General features: G+C 42.3%; 1 protein-coding gene across 1 annotated transcript in view; it reads left to right on the top strand.

The window, feature by feature from the left end:
• NEK10 (NIMA related kinase 10) overlaps window positions 1-17,219 on the top strand; it is a 136,214-nt gene that overhangs the window by 35,849 nt on the left and 83,146 nt on the right. Inside the window, exons 7-14 of the mRNA XM_036431653.2 lie at window positions 4,123-4,164; window positions 5,387-5,465; window positions 6,567-6,634; window positions 9,144-9,223; window positions 10,537-10,623; window positions 12,936-13,160; window positions 14,241-14,380; window positions 16,615-16,676. Of these exons, the coding sequence (XP_036287546.1) occupies window positions 4,123-4,164; window positions 5,387-5,465; window positions 6,567-6,634; window positions 9,144-9,223; window positions 10,537-10,623; window positions 12,936-13,160; window positions 14,241-14,380; window positions 16,615-16,676 (783 nt within the window). The remainder of the gene's footprint in view (window positions 1-4,122; window positions 4,165-5,386; window positions 5,466-6,566; window positions 6,635-9,143; window positions 9,224-10,536; window positions 10,624-12,935; window positions 13,161-14,240; window positions 14,381-16,614; window positions 16,677-17,219) is intronic.

The raw sequence follows: 17,219 nt of genomic DNA, 5'->3' as shown, positions 1-17,219 counted from the left end.
TCTGTACAAGTGTGCAGTGCGGTGTCCCAGAGGCTGCAGGTTGCGTGATATTGTCATGGCTGTGACGGCTGATGGAACATGTGCTGTGCGCTCTTGATTTTTAGGAGTTTCTCACTGGCGATTCCTAATATGGTAAATGTAGATAGACATAACCCATATAAGCAAAGTCTTTGGGGTTCTGAAGAATTTGTAAGGGTTTTAAGGGGTACAGAGACCAAGGAGTTTGAGAAGCATTGTTGTAGCACATTATGTGCAATAACTTCCAAATGGACCTCTTTAATTCTCCCTCAAGCCTTTTAGAAGAGTGGTTACTATTGCTCCTGGGGAGATAAGTGAAGGCCAATGCATAGAGGGGGTCTTAAAATCGTGATGGAGGAATCAGCAGTGGGGAAACACTGATAAGTTTGCACAGTTAGTGATTCAGGATCAAGGGCTTCCTGCAGTATGTTCAGCATTGCTTTAGTTGCTGAGTAGGTTCAGGATGAGCATGTCTAATGGCAATGACATTTTTGGCTGTGGTAGACATAGTGGTGGACTAACAACAACCACATTGGTGTGCAGTGTGTTCCATTTTTTTAAGCATGCTTTTTATCTGTATTATATTATTGTATCCCCCCCCCTTTTTTTTTTTAAATAAAAGGAAAACTCAGGGGATAGGCAGAACAAGGACATTTGCCCACATTTTGCACATCAAACTGAGGTCTGATTGACTAATGGACTTTCTCCAGGTCATTAGGCTCAGAAGTACAGACCTGTCCTGTGACCCTCCAGGCTGTGATCAGGGAGAAAACACTGAGGCCCGACAGGGCAAGCAGGAGGTGGCCCTGTACTCTAAGCAGGCAGTCATGTTTGCTTTTCAGATCAGTAACCAGAGCTGTCAAGCCCAGGTATGGCATACCTTGTGGTCTTGCTTTTCTCTAGTTGATGCTTTCAGGTTGGAACAATCCCATTGTTGTAACCATTGGAAATACAAGGAAGACCACGGGTCTGTGAGCAATCACCTGGACTTGTTCCAGTCTCCATAGGAGAATGGGAGGGGGCAGAATGTTTATTTCATAAATGAAGGGTGAAGTTTTGAGTACATAGCAACAAAATTCTCTTTGCCCTTTTATTAAAAAAAAACAAAAAAAAATTTTAAATTATTTTTTTAAATCCTTTCCCAAGGATATGTTGAGAGGAGAGAGAGAGAGAGAGAGAGAGAGAGAGAGAGAGAGAGAGAGAGAGAAACCTCGATGTGAGAGAAACATGGATTGGTTGCCTCCCACATGCACTTGGCCTGGGATTGAACCCCACAAACTGGGTATGTGTCCTGACAGGGAATTGAACCTGTGACCCTTTGGTGCATGGGACAGTGCTCCAATCAGCTGAGCCACCTGGCCAGGGTCGCTTTGCCCTTCTTATACTTCATAACAGTACTTCTCAAACTATGTTTCCCAGTGGTTAAGTATTCTGTGAACAGAATTGTGCACCGACAGATATGTTTAGGAAAGGCTGCACTCCAGGTCTCCCATTGGAGCAGCATAGTAAAAGCTCTGAGGAGTCCTATGATGAAGCACTTTGTTAAACTCTGTGTAACCTAGCTCCTAGCATTTCCCAAGCTAATTTGAATTTGATTACAAAACTTTTTTTTTTTGTTTTTTTATAGAATTTCTAATACCACCCACTGCACAGAATAGAATAATCATCCACATGATATAGTTTAGGAAACACTGACATAGTCCCATAGTGTTAACATTAATTTTTGGATTGATATATTTCTCATCAAGGTAAACATTTAAAGATGAACTTAAAAAACAAACAAGAACAACAACAAAAACAAAATGTTTATAGTGAACTTGACCATGACAAATCATTTGAACATTATTCTTTTCCTTGGTGTCTTCTCATTTCCTTGGTGTCTTCTCATTAAAATTTAAATCCACTTTATGTCAGCGACTTTGAGATTTGAACCTTTTGCCCTTATCTCATTTTTCATGGCCTGTTGTACTTCTTTTTCACCTATATATTCTATCAGCAACTCAACATATCCAATCAAGTCTTCTCCTCTAACCTAGTCTAATCTTCTCTCCCACTTGGTGTTTGTTAATCAAGGTCTTGTCTCCCTGTCACCCACGCTCTAATATGGTGATGCCTTGTACTTTCTTCTCTTTCTTCCAATGTGTCTTCCTCTTCATATCACTTCAAAGACTATCTCGGCCTCTCCATCTGCCTTCCCACTGCCATGGCAAACCAACTGGGCCTCCAGTTGACTCTTTGCCTCTCCAGTTCATTCTAAGACTAGAAGGGAAGTCCTTATAGCTGATTCTGATCAGTTCCTTGTTCACACATTTCATTGGGTTTCCTGGTCGGCATGATGAAGCCTAAATCCAGGCTCATGTCTCAGGCCTCCCTCGGTGTGATCCCATCCTGCTTTTCTAACATTAGTCCCAAGAGTGTTCTTCCTGGAGTTATGGAGGTGCTTTGTAGAGTTATGAAACATCTTGATGTTCTTTCTGACAACTTCTTTGCGCCTTGGAGCTCACTGTTCTTTTTGCTTGGAATCTCCTTTATCTTCCCTTGCCCTTCATCCCCCCCCCCCCCCCCCAGCAGATCTTTCCATCTTTTTCAGCCCATCAGAGCCCCATCACTCTTATGAAATTTCCCTTAGTCCTCTCAGCAGGATATCACGTGTCCCTAGGACTTCATGAATAACTTGCTTATAACATTGACCAAATTCTGCCTTAAATTCCAGTTCTCTGTGAATCTACCTTATGTCAGAAATTCAGGAAGTAGGCCTCTGCCATCTACCTATTTGTGTCCTCTTTAGAGCCTAACCCAGGGCTTTTACAGAACAGGAATGGAAAAAAAATTTAGAATAAATATTAATAGTTTTTAAATGTTACTTCTATTTTTATATGTATAAAATATCCCAATATCGCTAGGGATAATGTATACAACATTCCTGTGTTCTTTAATTATAGCTTTTCTGGCGTGAGTAGCAGTGAAGAGAATTCAAATTAATAGGTAGTCACAGAACTATTTTTAATTGAGTTATAAAGGTCCTTTCACTCTTAATTTAAACACGGATATGTTTAGTCTTTCCAAATTCACTTTGCACAGAAGAAGGAAACCTTGACCCCAGAGGCCTTGAGAGCCTGCACCTGCCCCCACCTGCCCCACCTGCTCCCTGGTAGGTCGGCTTCCTGGCGGGACTTCACTATTCCCTCTCACACTCGTGTACTCAGCCCCCTGCACTTCCCAGAACTGGACCGATGGCTGATGTTTATATTTCAAATAACTTCCTTGTGTGCATGTTAAGTAAGAAGTGAGACGTCAACACAGCTTTAATTAAACAGGTTAGGGCCACCTGAACTACGTTGGCCTGAAAACAAATGTCAGTGTGAACAATCCGAGAACACTTCCTATTCATAGCTCCAAGCTGGTCTCCAGCCTCCCAACCCCCTCTCTTCCTCTTTGGCACTTTGAGGAAGCTTCGGGATTGTGATGAGATGCCTTCTGACTGGGAATTGGATTTTTAGACCTGTGTCAGGAGACATTTGGCAAAGATGACCCTCACACTGGTTCAGAGCATGGGTTTAAGAAGACCATTATACTAATCATTTTAAGGGAAGCTTGTAGTCTAGTCTGTTCTTATTGGAACTCAGAGTGTGAGTCAGCATTTCCACTCAGCCCCCAGGCCAGGTTGATGCAGCTGGTCTGCAGACCACACCAGGCTGAAGCCCAGAGGAAGGGTCTGGGCATTTGGCTTGTCACTTAGGCAAGTGGCTAACCTTTCTGGGTCTTAGTTTGCCTGTCTGCAACATGAGAGGATTAAAGGGAGCGATATCTAACTGTTCCTTTGAGCTCTACCAGTTTCTGATGACATGGGAGAAAGTGAAAAAGTGAGGAGTTGCCTGAGGTTATGAGCATATTTATATTTTCTGATTCTCAACCCAACCTTCATTTTGATTAACAGTTTACCTTAAATGTAGTATGACAAGCATTCAAGTTTTCCACATTGATGTTAGAATATGGACCTTCATGAAATAATTCTAAATCTCATGAATTAATATAAGAAATTGCATGCAAAACACACCTTTCCCCCCATCTTTTATGTATGCTCTGTTGTTTCTGTTTTATTAGGAAATACTCTACAGCTTGGGTGGCATTGAAAGCCTAGCTCAGGTAAGATTCCTTTTGCAGTGGCTGCTCTGGCCTTTCCATGTTGCTCCAGGGCTCTGGGCAAGGATTACATGTGACGGAAGATGGCTTTTTGAAACCATAAGCTGCCTGCCCAGGGGAGGAAGAGGTAGGGTTAATAAGTGAGAGTGTGAGGCAGGACACTCACAGGGCAGGGCGGGACCCATGACATTTTGTTCTGGCTAATTGGGCTCACTTTACCTAGCCTGCTGAAACGAGAAAGTGCTATAAAAGGTCACATGTCTTTAGTTAGTAATGAAAAGAAATAGATCTTGGCTGGCAGGCCCAGTCCTCAGTGCTGCACGTACCAAGTGATGGGAGGGAATATTGGCGATGAAGCTGTTCTCAACCTTCTCACACTTTTTTAAAAAAAATCACCGTGTTCACTAAAATTTTAACCAGTAAATGAAAATGTGAGGAATGATTTTAACTTCATTTATTTTTTAGCTTTGGTAACTACTGAGGGAAAGTAAGCAGGAGAATAGATGTGCTGAGCTCATCAAATGCTTGGGTTTGTTAATTTGCTAATGCATGGCATGGCATTGAATTGAAACAGTCCATTCTCCTAAAACCCAAAGCATGTACAGAAAAATGGTTTTCATAGTAAGTCTGTGGTCCTCAAAACTCACTTTGAATTATTAAAGGAAGATGAAGTTTTATGGCAATTTAATGTTAAATTTATGCTATTTTCATTTTTGGGAAATGAATACAATGTTATCTAGCTTTTGTTTTTAGGATTTTAAAAAATTGGTTGGAGATTTACCTCATTTAATGAAATAGTCTTTCATAAAATTGTAAATGACATTCTTATTCACTTTAACCTCCATTAAAATGTTGGAAATTAAATTGTACTAAAAGTCACATTGAAGAAATAAACTTCCATGTACTACATATTATGCATCTTATTTGTATCTTATAATTAAATTACACTACAAACCTATTCATCTACAAATTATTGGGGGACTTTTCAGAGTTTTATACAGTTTTTACATGGTCCCTCCCTAACTTCAGGGCATGTGAGAGAAGGCCTAGAAACCAGAAACTCAGTCACCCATTTGCACTTAAAGGAAAGGGCCCGAAAGCACTATTATTTGGTGAATCTGTTGCGCCACCTATAGCTCATCTTTAGAAGTGCACAATCTTGTCACCTGCTTGTATGCTTTTGGTGTCTTCTCTGACTTGCTTGTTGGTTTGGTCCTTCCTGCAGTACATGGAGATCGTGGCCACTGAGTACCTCAGCTACAGCGAGGAGCAGCACAGTGTGGGCAAGCTGGTCAACATGACGTGTAAGCATGGCCGGGGGCAAAGGGGTGGTACACAGCCAACTCTGCACGTGCTGAATAAGCAGCACGGTGTTTGCAGCGCAGCAGGAAAAGGGATACTTTGAACATTTATGTGGTGAGACTCCATGCCATTTGTTGTAGTCAGTGCCGAAATAGACCCTGAAGGAAGACTTCTAGATCCACAACTGTTACCTCGAAAAGCCCAATTTCACGTTTAAGAATATTTTCATTGAGCACAAGCTTTTGCTATATAATGCAGGAGAGACTTCAATACCAGCAGATTTTGGTAAACATATCTTTTGGTTCCTCTAATTCCTACTAACATGTGAGAGGCTATTCAATTTTCATCTATAAAGTTGGGTTAATCATCGTGCCTATCTTCAAACATTGGAACATCCAAAGCATAGAAAAGAAAAAAGCCCTAATGTGATAACAATAATGTGAACTCGTTGGTCTGTGTGGTGAGCTGATCTCTGGTCACCCAGTCTTCTCTGGAGGCTCTTCCCAGCCTCACCTTCCATCCCCTTCAGAGCCTTCCTGCCGTGGGGTACTCATCCCCTTCTCTTTGTGGACAGGCTGGTTTCCCGCCCGTGTTTGCTTACTGGGCAGCACCCTGATTCAGTCACAGGGAGAGAAGTGCAGGTGGTGAGCTCTGGGCACAGGAAGGCTCTTTGAGAACAACCGCTTCCCTCAGCCGAGGAGTCCTGCTGAGTCCATCACATCTGCTGGCTGCCCTCTCCTCTCTGTCCAGTTGACATCTTTATGGGGCGGGTCTTGGAAAAAACAGGCTTCTCTGTGAACTTATAACGATGTTAAGAAACTCATTTAACTTTAGGTGGAAGGAAAGCTTTGCCTTTTTGCTACCCCCTTATTTCATTATGTAATAGTGTCATACAATAAATACCAGCTGAGCTGGAGAGGTACTTCTTGAACTCAAAAACAACAACAAACAACCCAGTTCCTTCCCCCTCCATTGTTCTTTCTGTGCTGTATCTCCTTTCCCATTGCCCTTTCTCTGCTGGCTCCTTAATACTTGAGGCTTGAGGTGCTAGGAGTACCACCCTAGTTCTGAATCCCTCTTTGAGTTATTTTCTTTCTTTATAGATATTTTTCAAAAGCTTGCTGCTGTGAAAGACCAAAGAGAATGGGTCACCACGAGCGGCGCCCACAAGGTGAGTGGTCCCGGGAAGTCGACACTTAGCTCCACGTGGCAATGGCTCACCCTGCCTGGGGTTCAGAGCCCTGTGGTCAAGTTCTATGTCATTATAACTCAGATCTGCTAACCGAGCCTCAACTTGTAAATCTCTGCTAACCCTTGAATATTCTCTACCAGCCCAAGGAGCAAATATAGGGGTTTCTGAAACTTTCCCCCCTTATGTCACTTAATACCAACTAAGTTTATTAATTTAAATGTTGCTTGCAAAGCCCTGACTATACATAAACTGATCCTAGGTGCATGCTTACAAATAAACAGTGCAATGTGTGTGTTCATAGAAATGCATTCCATGTGGCACCAGAGGGAAGACTTTTAGATCCCAGGTCTTGTCTTGAAAAGCCCAGTTTCATGTTTAAGATTTTCACTGAGTATAAGCTTTCTTTATTTAATGTCAGAGGGACTTCTGTAAACAGCAGATTTGGGTAGCAAAATTTTTTGTCACATTTAATTTCTATTAAAATGTCAGAAGCTATCTACTTTCCATCTACAAAGTTGGGTTCATAATAAATAATACCTATTTCATAAAATTTGGAACATTCCATTTTCAAAAAACAAGTTTTTGTTTGTTTTCCATTTTAAAAAGTGAGTTTCTAGGTTATGTTGGCTTGAACCATAGGAAGTTGCCATGGTTTGTAGGCCACTTTTACATGGTCCCATTTTATAATTAGACTAGAGGCCTGATGCACAAAGATTTGTGCGAAAACGGGCCTTTCTTCCCCTGGCTGCCGGCACTGCCTTCACTCTGGCCAGAGTTGCCTTTCCACCTTCCCATGCTGCACAGAGGCCCGGAACTGCTGGGGTTGTGTGGCATGCATTTGTCATCACCATGGTGACAATGCAAGCATCCTGCCGCTGGCCGCTCAGTGCCAGTGTATGCAAATTAACCTACCATCGTTGTTGGGTTAATTTGCACACTCACTTCTGTTTGGCTGGTGGGCATTGCAAAGGTACGGTCAATTTGCATCTTTTCCTTTTATTAGTGTAGATGGTATAATATTATAAGCATATGGGTCAAATGTACATTTCAAGATAGTTGAATGCAGGTTTAACCAAATAGACTACATTTATATTTATAGCAAAACTATTTACATGGTAGCTGCCTAGAGCCAAATTTTAATAATTTGTTGATTTCTTATATTCCAGGAAGCCACTTCCCAGGGTATATTAGAGTAAGGTTGCCTCAGATGCTGCTCATTGGATAGCAGGGATGGGGAACCAATTTTCTGCCAAGGACTGCCATTTGGATATTTATATATTCATTTGTAGGCCATACAAAATTATCAGCTTAAAAATTAGTCTGCTATATTTGGTCAAACATTTAATTAACTTACCCCTAATGCCTTGACAGGGCCAGATCAAATGATTTTGTGGGCCTTATATAGCCTGCTGGCCATGCATTGCCCACCCCTGGTACAAGGAATGATTCTAGGTGATATAAGGTCAACATTTCTCATTTAAATAGTCATATTTCACTGATATTATTACTTAGAAGTTGCTAAACCTTTGTTAGTAGCATTGAGGTTTTAAGTGGATGTGGCAAAAATTATAATAAGGATCTCAGTGACTGACATTTGGAAAATATTTAAGTTAGAAGACAGAGAGAGGAAAGAAAAAGTGAGATGAAAAAAGAGGAAAGGATCAGAGAAGCAAAGATAATGATAGCTTCATAAAAATGCATGAAATCATAAATTTTTGGTTATATAAAGGAGAAAAACCTACTGATGGAAGACCCAAAGTTGTCCAGCAGTTGATGCAGATGTGGCCTGGACTCTGTCTGAGTGGGTACTTCTGGGGGACTATCGAGTTTAAAAAATGTAGACAGAAGAGCAATGAACTTGTATTAATGGGAACTCAGCAGAGCAAACTGATAAGATCAGAAGACTTCTAGCCAAGTCATGCTCCTCAAGATGATTTCTGGAAGCATTGATTCATGCTCTTTCAACATGAATTAGACATCTGAGAGGCAAATGGAGTGCTTCGTAGTGTAGACATATCTTGCTTAGTTGGGGGTGGTGGGATGACAGTTTTCAACATTTTGGTGAAAATGGTTCCACAATGCCTGACTTGGAATGCGTTCCCCACGACCGGTATTCTCTGTACTTAGTTATCATGATCAGTGTTTATGCCATTATTCTCCCCACTTCTCCCTGGGGAGAAGGGTCAGAAGAAGCAGAGCAGACTTCTTGGGCACATGGAAATAGAGGGAAGTGTGAGAACCGGGGCTGGCCATGTGGCTTGGCCCCCTTTTCCTTTCTGTCTTGGGCAAGGAATGGCTACAAAGTGCCAGAGTCAAGAGTTCCAGTCAAGGATCAACGCCTGGCCCCTGTAGAGAGCTGGATGCCATGAATGTTTAACAGAACTCCCTTTGAGATTAAGCCTCTATGGTCTTTGCAAGGAAACATTATACTGTTCTAGAAGCGTATGGTACTTATGCAGTTAAACTTTCTTTTCCTTCATTTGTTCAGACATTAGTAAATTTACTCGGTGCCCGAGATACCAGTGTTCTGTTGGGTGCCCTTCTGGCTCTGGCTAGTTTGGCTGAAAGGTAAGTGTGTTTTGATACACTGTCCAGTTCTACTACTGTAGCAATTTAGGTGGCAGAGATACCAAATAGATCAGTTTCTCTACTTACGTGGCTACTTACTCAGAAAAATAAGCATAGCATACCATTAACATATATATTTAAGAGGCTCTTGGATAGAAAAGCATAATTTTAAATTTTAAGCTGTTGGAAAGACAAATCACAGTTTAAATTTTTCTTTCTTTTTTTCCCCCCCCAACCAGAAATATTTACCTAGTCTTTCATTCAACATTCAGTTACTTCTACTTTCAAAATTATTATTGACAATTGAATTTCCCTAATAATTTTTTCCATTCTTCCCTGTGTACTTACTTTGACATATTCAACATTTTCAAATATTATTACCCTTAGAAAAACCTAAATAACCTGTCCTCTAATAGATCTGATTACTTAAAATAAAAGAGCTGGAAGTATATTTTATGCCAATAAGTGGATCATTGCTTTTTTTCCTCTGAGTTTTTTTCTCCAACTTTATAGGAAACAGTTGAAATATAATTGTATGTATTTAAAGTATATAACATGATGATTTATATACATTGTGGAATTATGACCAAGATCAACGTAATTAATACATCCATCACCTCATGTAGTTATCTCTGTTTGTGTGATAAGAACACAGATCTGCTCTCAGCAGCTTTCAAGTATACAATGCCATATTAGTACGTGTAGTCACCATGCTGCACATTAGATCCTTAGGATTCATTCTTCTTATAACTGCAAGTTTATACCTTTCCTTTAATCTATATATTCCCATTTCCTCCTCTTCCCAGACCCTGGCAACCACACTCCATTCTATTCTGTTTCTACTTAATCAGCTTTTTTGTTTGTTTGTTTTAATGCTGTTTTTAGATTCCACATACAGTATTTGTCTTTCTCTTCCTTCACTTAGCGTAATGCCCTCTGTGTTCATCCATGTTTCTTATTTTTATGGCTGAATAATATTCAATTGTATATATCACATTTGCCTTTCCATCCATCTGTCAAAGAACAAATAGCTCATTTACATATTTTAGCTCTTGTGAATAGTGCTGATCATTACTTTTTTGGTGAGCAGCATGGTTCCCTTTGCAGTAAAGGAATTAAGTTATCATCATACTATTATTAAACAGATTTATGACCTATACTGTTAATTGAATGTTGGGATGTGATACAACCCTGCCCCATGGAGTTATATTGCATTTTGTTTTCCTCCTGAGATAATATTAGAGCTAGGATATTAAATAAGTGAATATGGTAAACTGTGTTTTTAGTAGTTACTAATAGTTTTCAATTTGTAGCCCAGAATGTAGGGAGAAGATAAGTGAACTCAACGTTGTAGAAAATCTGTTGATGATTTTACATGAATATGACTTACTTTCCAAAAGGTAGGATTGCTCACAGGGAAAAAGACAATGTCTTATATTTGATGAAAATGATTATTATTTTTTATTATCTCATATTTTTTACATTATTAACTGAATATCTTAAGTCAGCTTTGCATTTGTTTTCTATTTAAACTTATGTGAAGTAAGTAGAGCAAGGTGGTGTTCTTTAGTCTTATATTACTTCTAGATCTGGGCATAGAATCAAATTGTATAAATTCTATGATCACATCTTTAATATATTTCTTATTGCATTTATTTACATCTTGTCTCTTTAAGGAAAGAAAATCTGACATGGCTCTATTTTTAGATTGTGTGTTGAAGAAATGATTAATTGCTAAAATCTATTTTGCTTAAGGCCAGTAAAATAAATTATAACAGGTACTGGCCTTTTTCATGACCTCCTATTTTTACAACTCAAAACAGAAACTAGTAAAATTAAATCATTCAATTGAACTACATATTGCTCTAAAGAATTACTATATACAGATAGTTATTAGTTTGTCTTTAAATAGAGTTGCAGTCAACATCATTTGATATGTAGTCAAGTAAATAATTTTTTAAAGAGGCGAAATAGATAACAGAAAGTCAAGTAATAAAACTCTGACACTTAAATTCATAGTAAATCCTAGATTCTCCTTTAAAGCCATTTTATTGTCCTTTTACAAGCTACCCCTGAACTCATTCACCCAACTAACAGCCTCTCACAAGTGCTGGCGAACCACAGATGAATTAGATACGAGTGAACAGAGTAGGAGAGAACAGGCACGCACATCAGCGGTCTTGCCACAGCACTGTCCGTGGTGAGGTCCCTGGTGTGTCTGTGGTTCGGCCCCTGGTGCACTGGATACGCTGGAGCACAGAGCAGAACCTTCGAGGGGGCACACAGGTTTTCCAAGGGCAGGAGGAGTGATCGAGGCCGAGGGAGAGAGCGAGTGGAAACAGAATATGCTCCCACTTGAAATGGTATGTGTTAGAGGATCTTGCATGGTTGGGCACAGCTGGAGCCAAGAATGCAGGAGGGAAAGTGCCAGAAACCTAGACTAGACAGTATTAATGACACATTAAAAATACAGCTAATTTTGGTCAGGCCCTGCTCTAAGTCCTTCTGTGTGTTTACTCATTTGAGCTGCACAGTAACCCCATTAATGTCCATATTTTATGGCCAAAGCAATAAAATACCATTAGGTCATGATGGATTCTTTGTGCTAAAGAAGAAGTGTAGTTTTTTGTTTTTGTTTTTTGTTGTTGTTTTGTTTTGTTTTTTATCATGAATAGCAGGAGGGCTCACAGAAAGATGTTAAGTAGGATCAGGTTTATTTGGGGGGGAGGAAGATTACTCTGAAGGCAGTGTGTGGGGCCTCTGGTGTGGGGAATACAGCTGCATGATATCCACATAGAATAAGGAAGGAATGTGTTGGGTAGAAAGTCTGAAAGGTAAAGAATATGGTTTATCAAAGAACATATGTTCTGAATGTCACAGCATGAAAGTGAGGAGCTATGGAAAATTGGCTCAGGGGAAAGGGATTTTGAAGGGAATGAGAGTATTGGAGATGTAGATGACAGAGGGGCTTATACCTGGAGCATAGTCAAATATTACAGGGATGGGAGGAGCCGTGGGGCTAGCTAGCTGCACGACTTACTAGAGACTTGATCCCAGCAGTTGCCCAGGAAACAGGGGCACTGAAGGTTCTTGATTGGCAGTGGCAGATTGAGATGATTTCCACTCTTCTATGGTGTCATGAATCAAGATTAGGGACAAAAGAGGAAGAGCTGATTTAGGGAGGAGAATAATGTCTTTGAGTTTAGACACAGTGGAGTTAGTACCGCATAGTAAGTTGCTGAAGACTAAGATAAAGCTTTTATATATCTTGTGTCTTGAGCACACTGCAGGTCGCATTTATGTATCTGACATCTATTTGCTAGCTAGAAGTGTTTTAGCCAGACCAATGGGGTTACAATGAGAATATGACTTAGAACAGCAGTCAGCAAACCGGGACCTGAAAGCTAAATTTGGCCCCCTGCCTGTTTTTGTAAATAAAGATTTATTGAGACACCGCCATGCCCCATTTATTTATATGGGTTGTCTATGACTGCTTTTGCTCATTTTGGCATGACTGGATCGTTGTGACAGCCTATATGCCAGCAAAGCTGAAAACATTTGGCTGGGGCCCAGCCCTTCACAGGATATGCATGTTGACCTGCGATTTAGAAAACCTTAGGCGGATCCTTCACGCAGTGATGACAGCTCTGGTCTAGATGTAGTCAATGACCCTCTCCTGCACTGACTCTCGTCCTCGCCGCCTGCCCCTCAGGCTGACCGCGGAGCTGCTGCGCCTGCTCTGTGCCGAGCCCCAGGTGAAGGAGCAGGTGAAGCTCTACGAGGGGATCCCCGTCCTCCTCAGCCTGCTCCACTCAGACCACCTGAAGCTGCTCTGGAGCGTCGTCTGGATCCTGGTGCAGGTTTGCGAGGACCCCGAGACCAGCGTGGAAATCCGCATTTGGGGAGGCATCAAGCAGCTCCTTCACATCCTAAGAGGGTGAGTGAGGGCGGGCTCTGGCCCACGTTGCCCTAGTCATGGACTGCAGATTGGAAACGTGCTCGGCTCGCTCCCTCCTGGTCTATAGTAGTCAAGCAATAACTCCAAAGACAACCTATCCTCTTACCACATAGCACTGAGTTTAACGCAAGGAACCATTTTTCCTCGTTGGCTCAAGTCATAAGAGAGAATAGAGTTCTTTCACATCTAACGAGGCATTTCTGTGACGCAATGTTACGATATTCTGCTGGGAAGATGAGAGATGTCAACACTTTTTCTATGTGAAATATGTCTCAGTGCTCTGGGAGAATTTATTACCCCACCTGGATAAACAATATCCTTTCAGAGCCTGTGCCTGCCCCTGCGCTGCCTCGAGCCGGTTCAAGGGGTGAAGGCTGCCAGGTTTTCTGCCAGCGTGAGTATGAACAGGTGGTGTTGACAGGGCAGTTTCCAGGGCGCCGGTTCATACCCATTCACCTGCGGTCACCACTGGGCCCAGATGATGAGGGGGACTCCATCAACATTATCTTCAGGCACAGAAATCCGGGCAGAGCTGCTGTCAAAAACAAACAAATGGAAAAATATGGTGCACATAGAACAAAAGGGATTAAAGCAGATAAAACACACCAAGACTCTATTATGGAAGATGTTACATCACACAAACAAAAGAACAAATGTTTTATTTTGTCAAAGAAGTCAAACAGCACAGGAAGTTTAGGAAATGAAATTAAAGACGAGAGGGGAGGATAATAGAAAGGGGAGGAGAGAGGTAGCGAGCTACGAAAGAAGACAAAGATGGAATAAGCTACACAAAACTGCTAAATTCACTAGAAACTGGAAATAGGAAAAGGATGGGCAAGCTCCTCCTTTAGCCAGACCAATGGGGGTACAATGAGAATATGACTTAGAACAGCAGTCCTCCTTCTCTCTTCTCCTTCCTCCTCCTCCTCCTTCCTTCTCCATCTTCCTCCTCTTGTCTCGCTCTCACTCTGTACAGAGATTTCTTCAGCAGGACTCAGAAAGCACTAACGAGGAAGGAGAGTTGGTAAGCTGACCTGTGCACTAACTTTTCCCTTCCAGAGACAGGAATTTTGTCTCTGATCGCTCTTCCATCGGGAGCCTGTCCAGTGCGAATGCGGCAGGCCGAATCCAGCAGCTCCACTTGTCAGAAGATCTGAGCCCTCGGGAAATACAGGAAAACACTTTCTCTCTCCAAGCAGGTATTTATAGCATATTATTATGTTTTGCTATTGGGCATTGTATAATATTACATTAATTATTCTCTTTATTTTTAATTTATTGTATTATTATTATTTTTTAAATCCTCACCAGAGGATATTTTTTTCATTGATTTTTAGAGAGAGTAGAAGAGAGAGGGAAAGACAGAGAGAAATATCAATGTGAGAGAAACACATCGATTGATTGCCTCCTGCATGAGCCTGGACCAAGGTCCAAACCGGGGAGGAGGCTGAAACCGAGATATGTGCCCTTGACCAAAATCAAATCAGTCCACAAGCCAATGCTCTATCCACTGAGCCAAACTGGCTCGGGCTTATTATGCTTATTATTGTCTTTAAAAAGTTAGTATGACAGTATTAATTAGGCATGATTTGTAAGTTTTAAAAAAGTGAAATTAAATCCATGTGGATGCCCAAAACTTGTTGGTACCAGTGTTGGACTCGCAGGTTCACGACACCACAAACTTTCCTCCCCCTTCCGCATCCTACACAAACCAAGAGGTCAACAGCAAGGTCAGGTGGAAAGAGAGCGGATGTTAGCTTTGTTACTGGGAAGGCTAGGTTAGGGAAGGCAGCTTGGTCTGTCTGCTAGAGCTCAGGGCTCCTTCCTTAAGGGAGATTCTACAGCACATACACCCACTCCGCTGGGAGCAAGGGGGTGCTGGCCTCACACCTCTGAGCTCCTGAAGAGAAGAGAGAGGTGCTGCCAGTGTGGGATCTCCACACAGGAGCGGGAGCAGGAATGCAGGAAGTCTGGGGCAGTTTGGCACAACTCTGGAGAGTGCTGTAGCCTGTGGCCTAAGTGCACATGGCCTGTGTGGCAAGTGGGGCTACAGTGCTGCTGACCACGCCGGTGCCCGGCCGTGGCCCAAGAAGGGACAGAGGCACCGGGTGGGCAGCAGGAGGGCAGGCAGGCCCTAAGGGGAAGAGCAGATATGGGGGTGGGGATTTGAGGAAAAGAGGGGTAGGAGAAGGGTGGACTGCTTCCTACTCTGTCCTCCTGGATAACAGAGGAGCTTCCTCACGGGTGTCTGAGGCCAGGGAAACAGGGGCCCCTGCCTGAGCTGTCATTTCGGCTTCCTCTGAAAGGCCTCTGCCTCAGGATAAAGACTCTTACGAGAATTTCCTGTTTGAAGGCCCTCAGAATCTAATCCAGCTGAAACCAGAGCTCCTGGTCTCTCCAGGCCCCTCCCCAGAGTGGATGAGATTGATGGTGGCAAGGTCAGAAGGGCCGTTACCCACATGCTGGATGAAAAAGTTATTTCCTGGGAAACGGCCTTTGGGGGCAGGGCTTACCGGTGGATAGATATGCAATAGCTCACCAAGCTGTACACTTAAGATATGTCTGCGTTACACAGCTCATTATATATCTCAATAAAACAAATAAAAAATGTAAAAACGTAAGGTCTTAGGAGTAGAGCCTGAGTTTTGGCTGCATCCCTTTGTTGGTCGTGTGGTCTCGACAAGTTTCTTAACCTGCCCAGGCCTCACTTCTGCTCCTGTGAAATGGCGGTGGTGGGCACGGTGTCCGTGAGCGTTATGTGAGCACAGACGTTTTAGCACAGTGCAGGGCCGGCGCAGGGGCTCAGTAAGAGCGGCATCACCCCTTATAGATGCTCTGTGCTGCGGGATCCAGCACACCTCTGCCTGGACAGGGGCAGCTCGGGGCAGAATGCCTCCAGAGGCTGCCATGTGGCTGCAAAGAGCTCCCAGTGTGAAGGGTGGTGCTCCGGCAGTGGGACCTAACGCCTGGCAGGCTGGGCTCGGACCCCGGGCCCCTGCCACTTAATAGTTCTGTGGCCTAGGCCTATAACCTCGGTTTTCTCATCATAAAGCTGGCAATCATCGCACATACTCTGATTATAAGGGTCAGTTTGGATAATTTATTTAAAGAACTCATTTACTCAACCAGTGTGGACATATTTATGGAGCACCTGCCCAATGGCAGGCACATGTTGGCACTGGTGATTCCAGTGAGCCAGACAGATCCAGTCCCTGCCCCTTGGTGCACAGTAAGTGCTCACTAAAAGGCTTCTGAGGGCTGTACGTGGACACACATTACATACAAAGGAGAGTGCCTTCTCCCGGAGCCGGGCTGAGGAAGATGTGTGGTCCAGGGCGGACTGCTAACAGATTCCCTGGAGTTAGATGGTGACGTGCCTGCGCAGTCCTGCGGTCACAGCAATGGGACCTGACCTTGGCCGTTCTCGTTCCAGCCTGCTGTGCTGCCCTCACCGAGCTAGTGCTCAACGACACCAATGCCCACCAGGTGGTGCAGGTACGTGTGTCACTGCTTGGGGGGGACGGGGGGACACGCGGGTAGGGAGCTCCACAGGCTGGTCCACTCTGTGTCCCAGAATGTAGCTTTGGGGATCCCATCACATGGTTTTAAAACCTTTTAATATGTCTTATTTAACTTGTAGAATTCCATTTTCTATTCTTGTCCTTCTTTTAACTTGCTTGGCTTAAAAAGAACAGAAGTTTAGAAAGATGTTAACTGTGTTTTCATGAACTGTGCTCATTTTGTTCTTTTTCTTAGTTTTTAAATGTAAAAGTGTGTTTATTCACAATCCTTGACAATTACTCTTGTTTCTTTTATTTTTCTATAATATTGATAATTAACATGGATATATTTATTTAAAAACTATAAAAGGAGAAGTTACCTTTCATGATTAGATATTTAAAAGGCAGTGTATTACAGATTAAAAAGATATTTAAGTACCTTTTTATCCCCTACTCTAAAATATTTCATAAAGTATTAGATTGATATACTTTACTATTTGTTATCTTTAAAGACCATTGAAGTTTTCAGGTTGTGGCT

Source organism: Pipistrellus kuhlii, unplaced genomic scaffold, assembly GCF_014108245.1.
Source record: "Pipistrellus kuhlii isolate mPipKuh1 unplaced genomic scaffold, mPipKuh1.p scaffold_m20_p_11, whole genome shotgun sequence".
In the NCBI taxonomy this organism is placed as follows: Eukaryota; Metazoa; Chordata; class Mammalia; order Chiroptera; family Vespertilionidae; genus Pipistrellus; species Pipistrellus kuhlii.
This window is presented reverse-complemented; position numbering and strand designations above follow the sequence as displayed.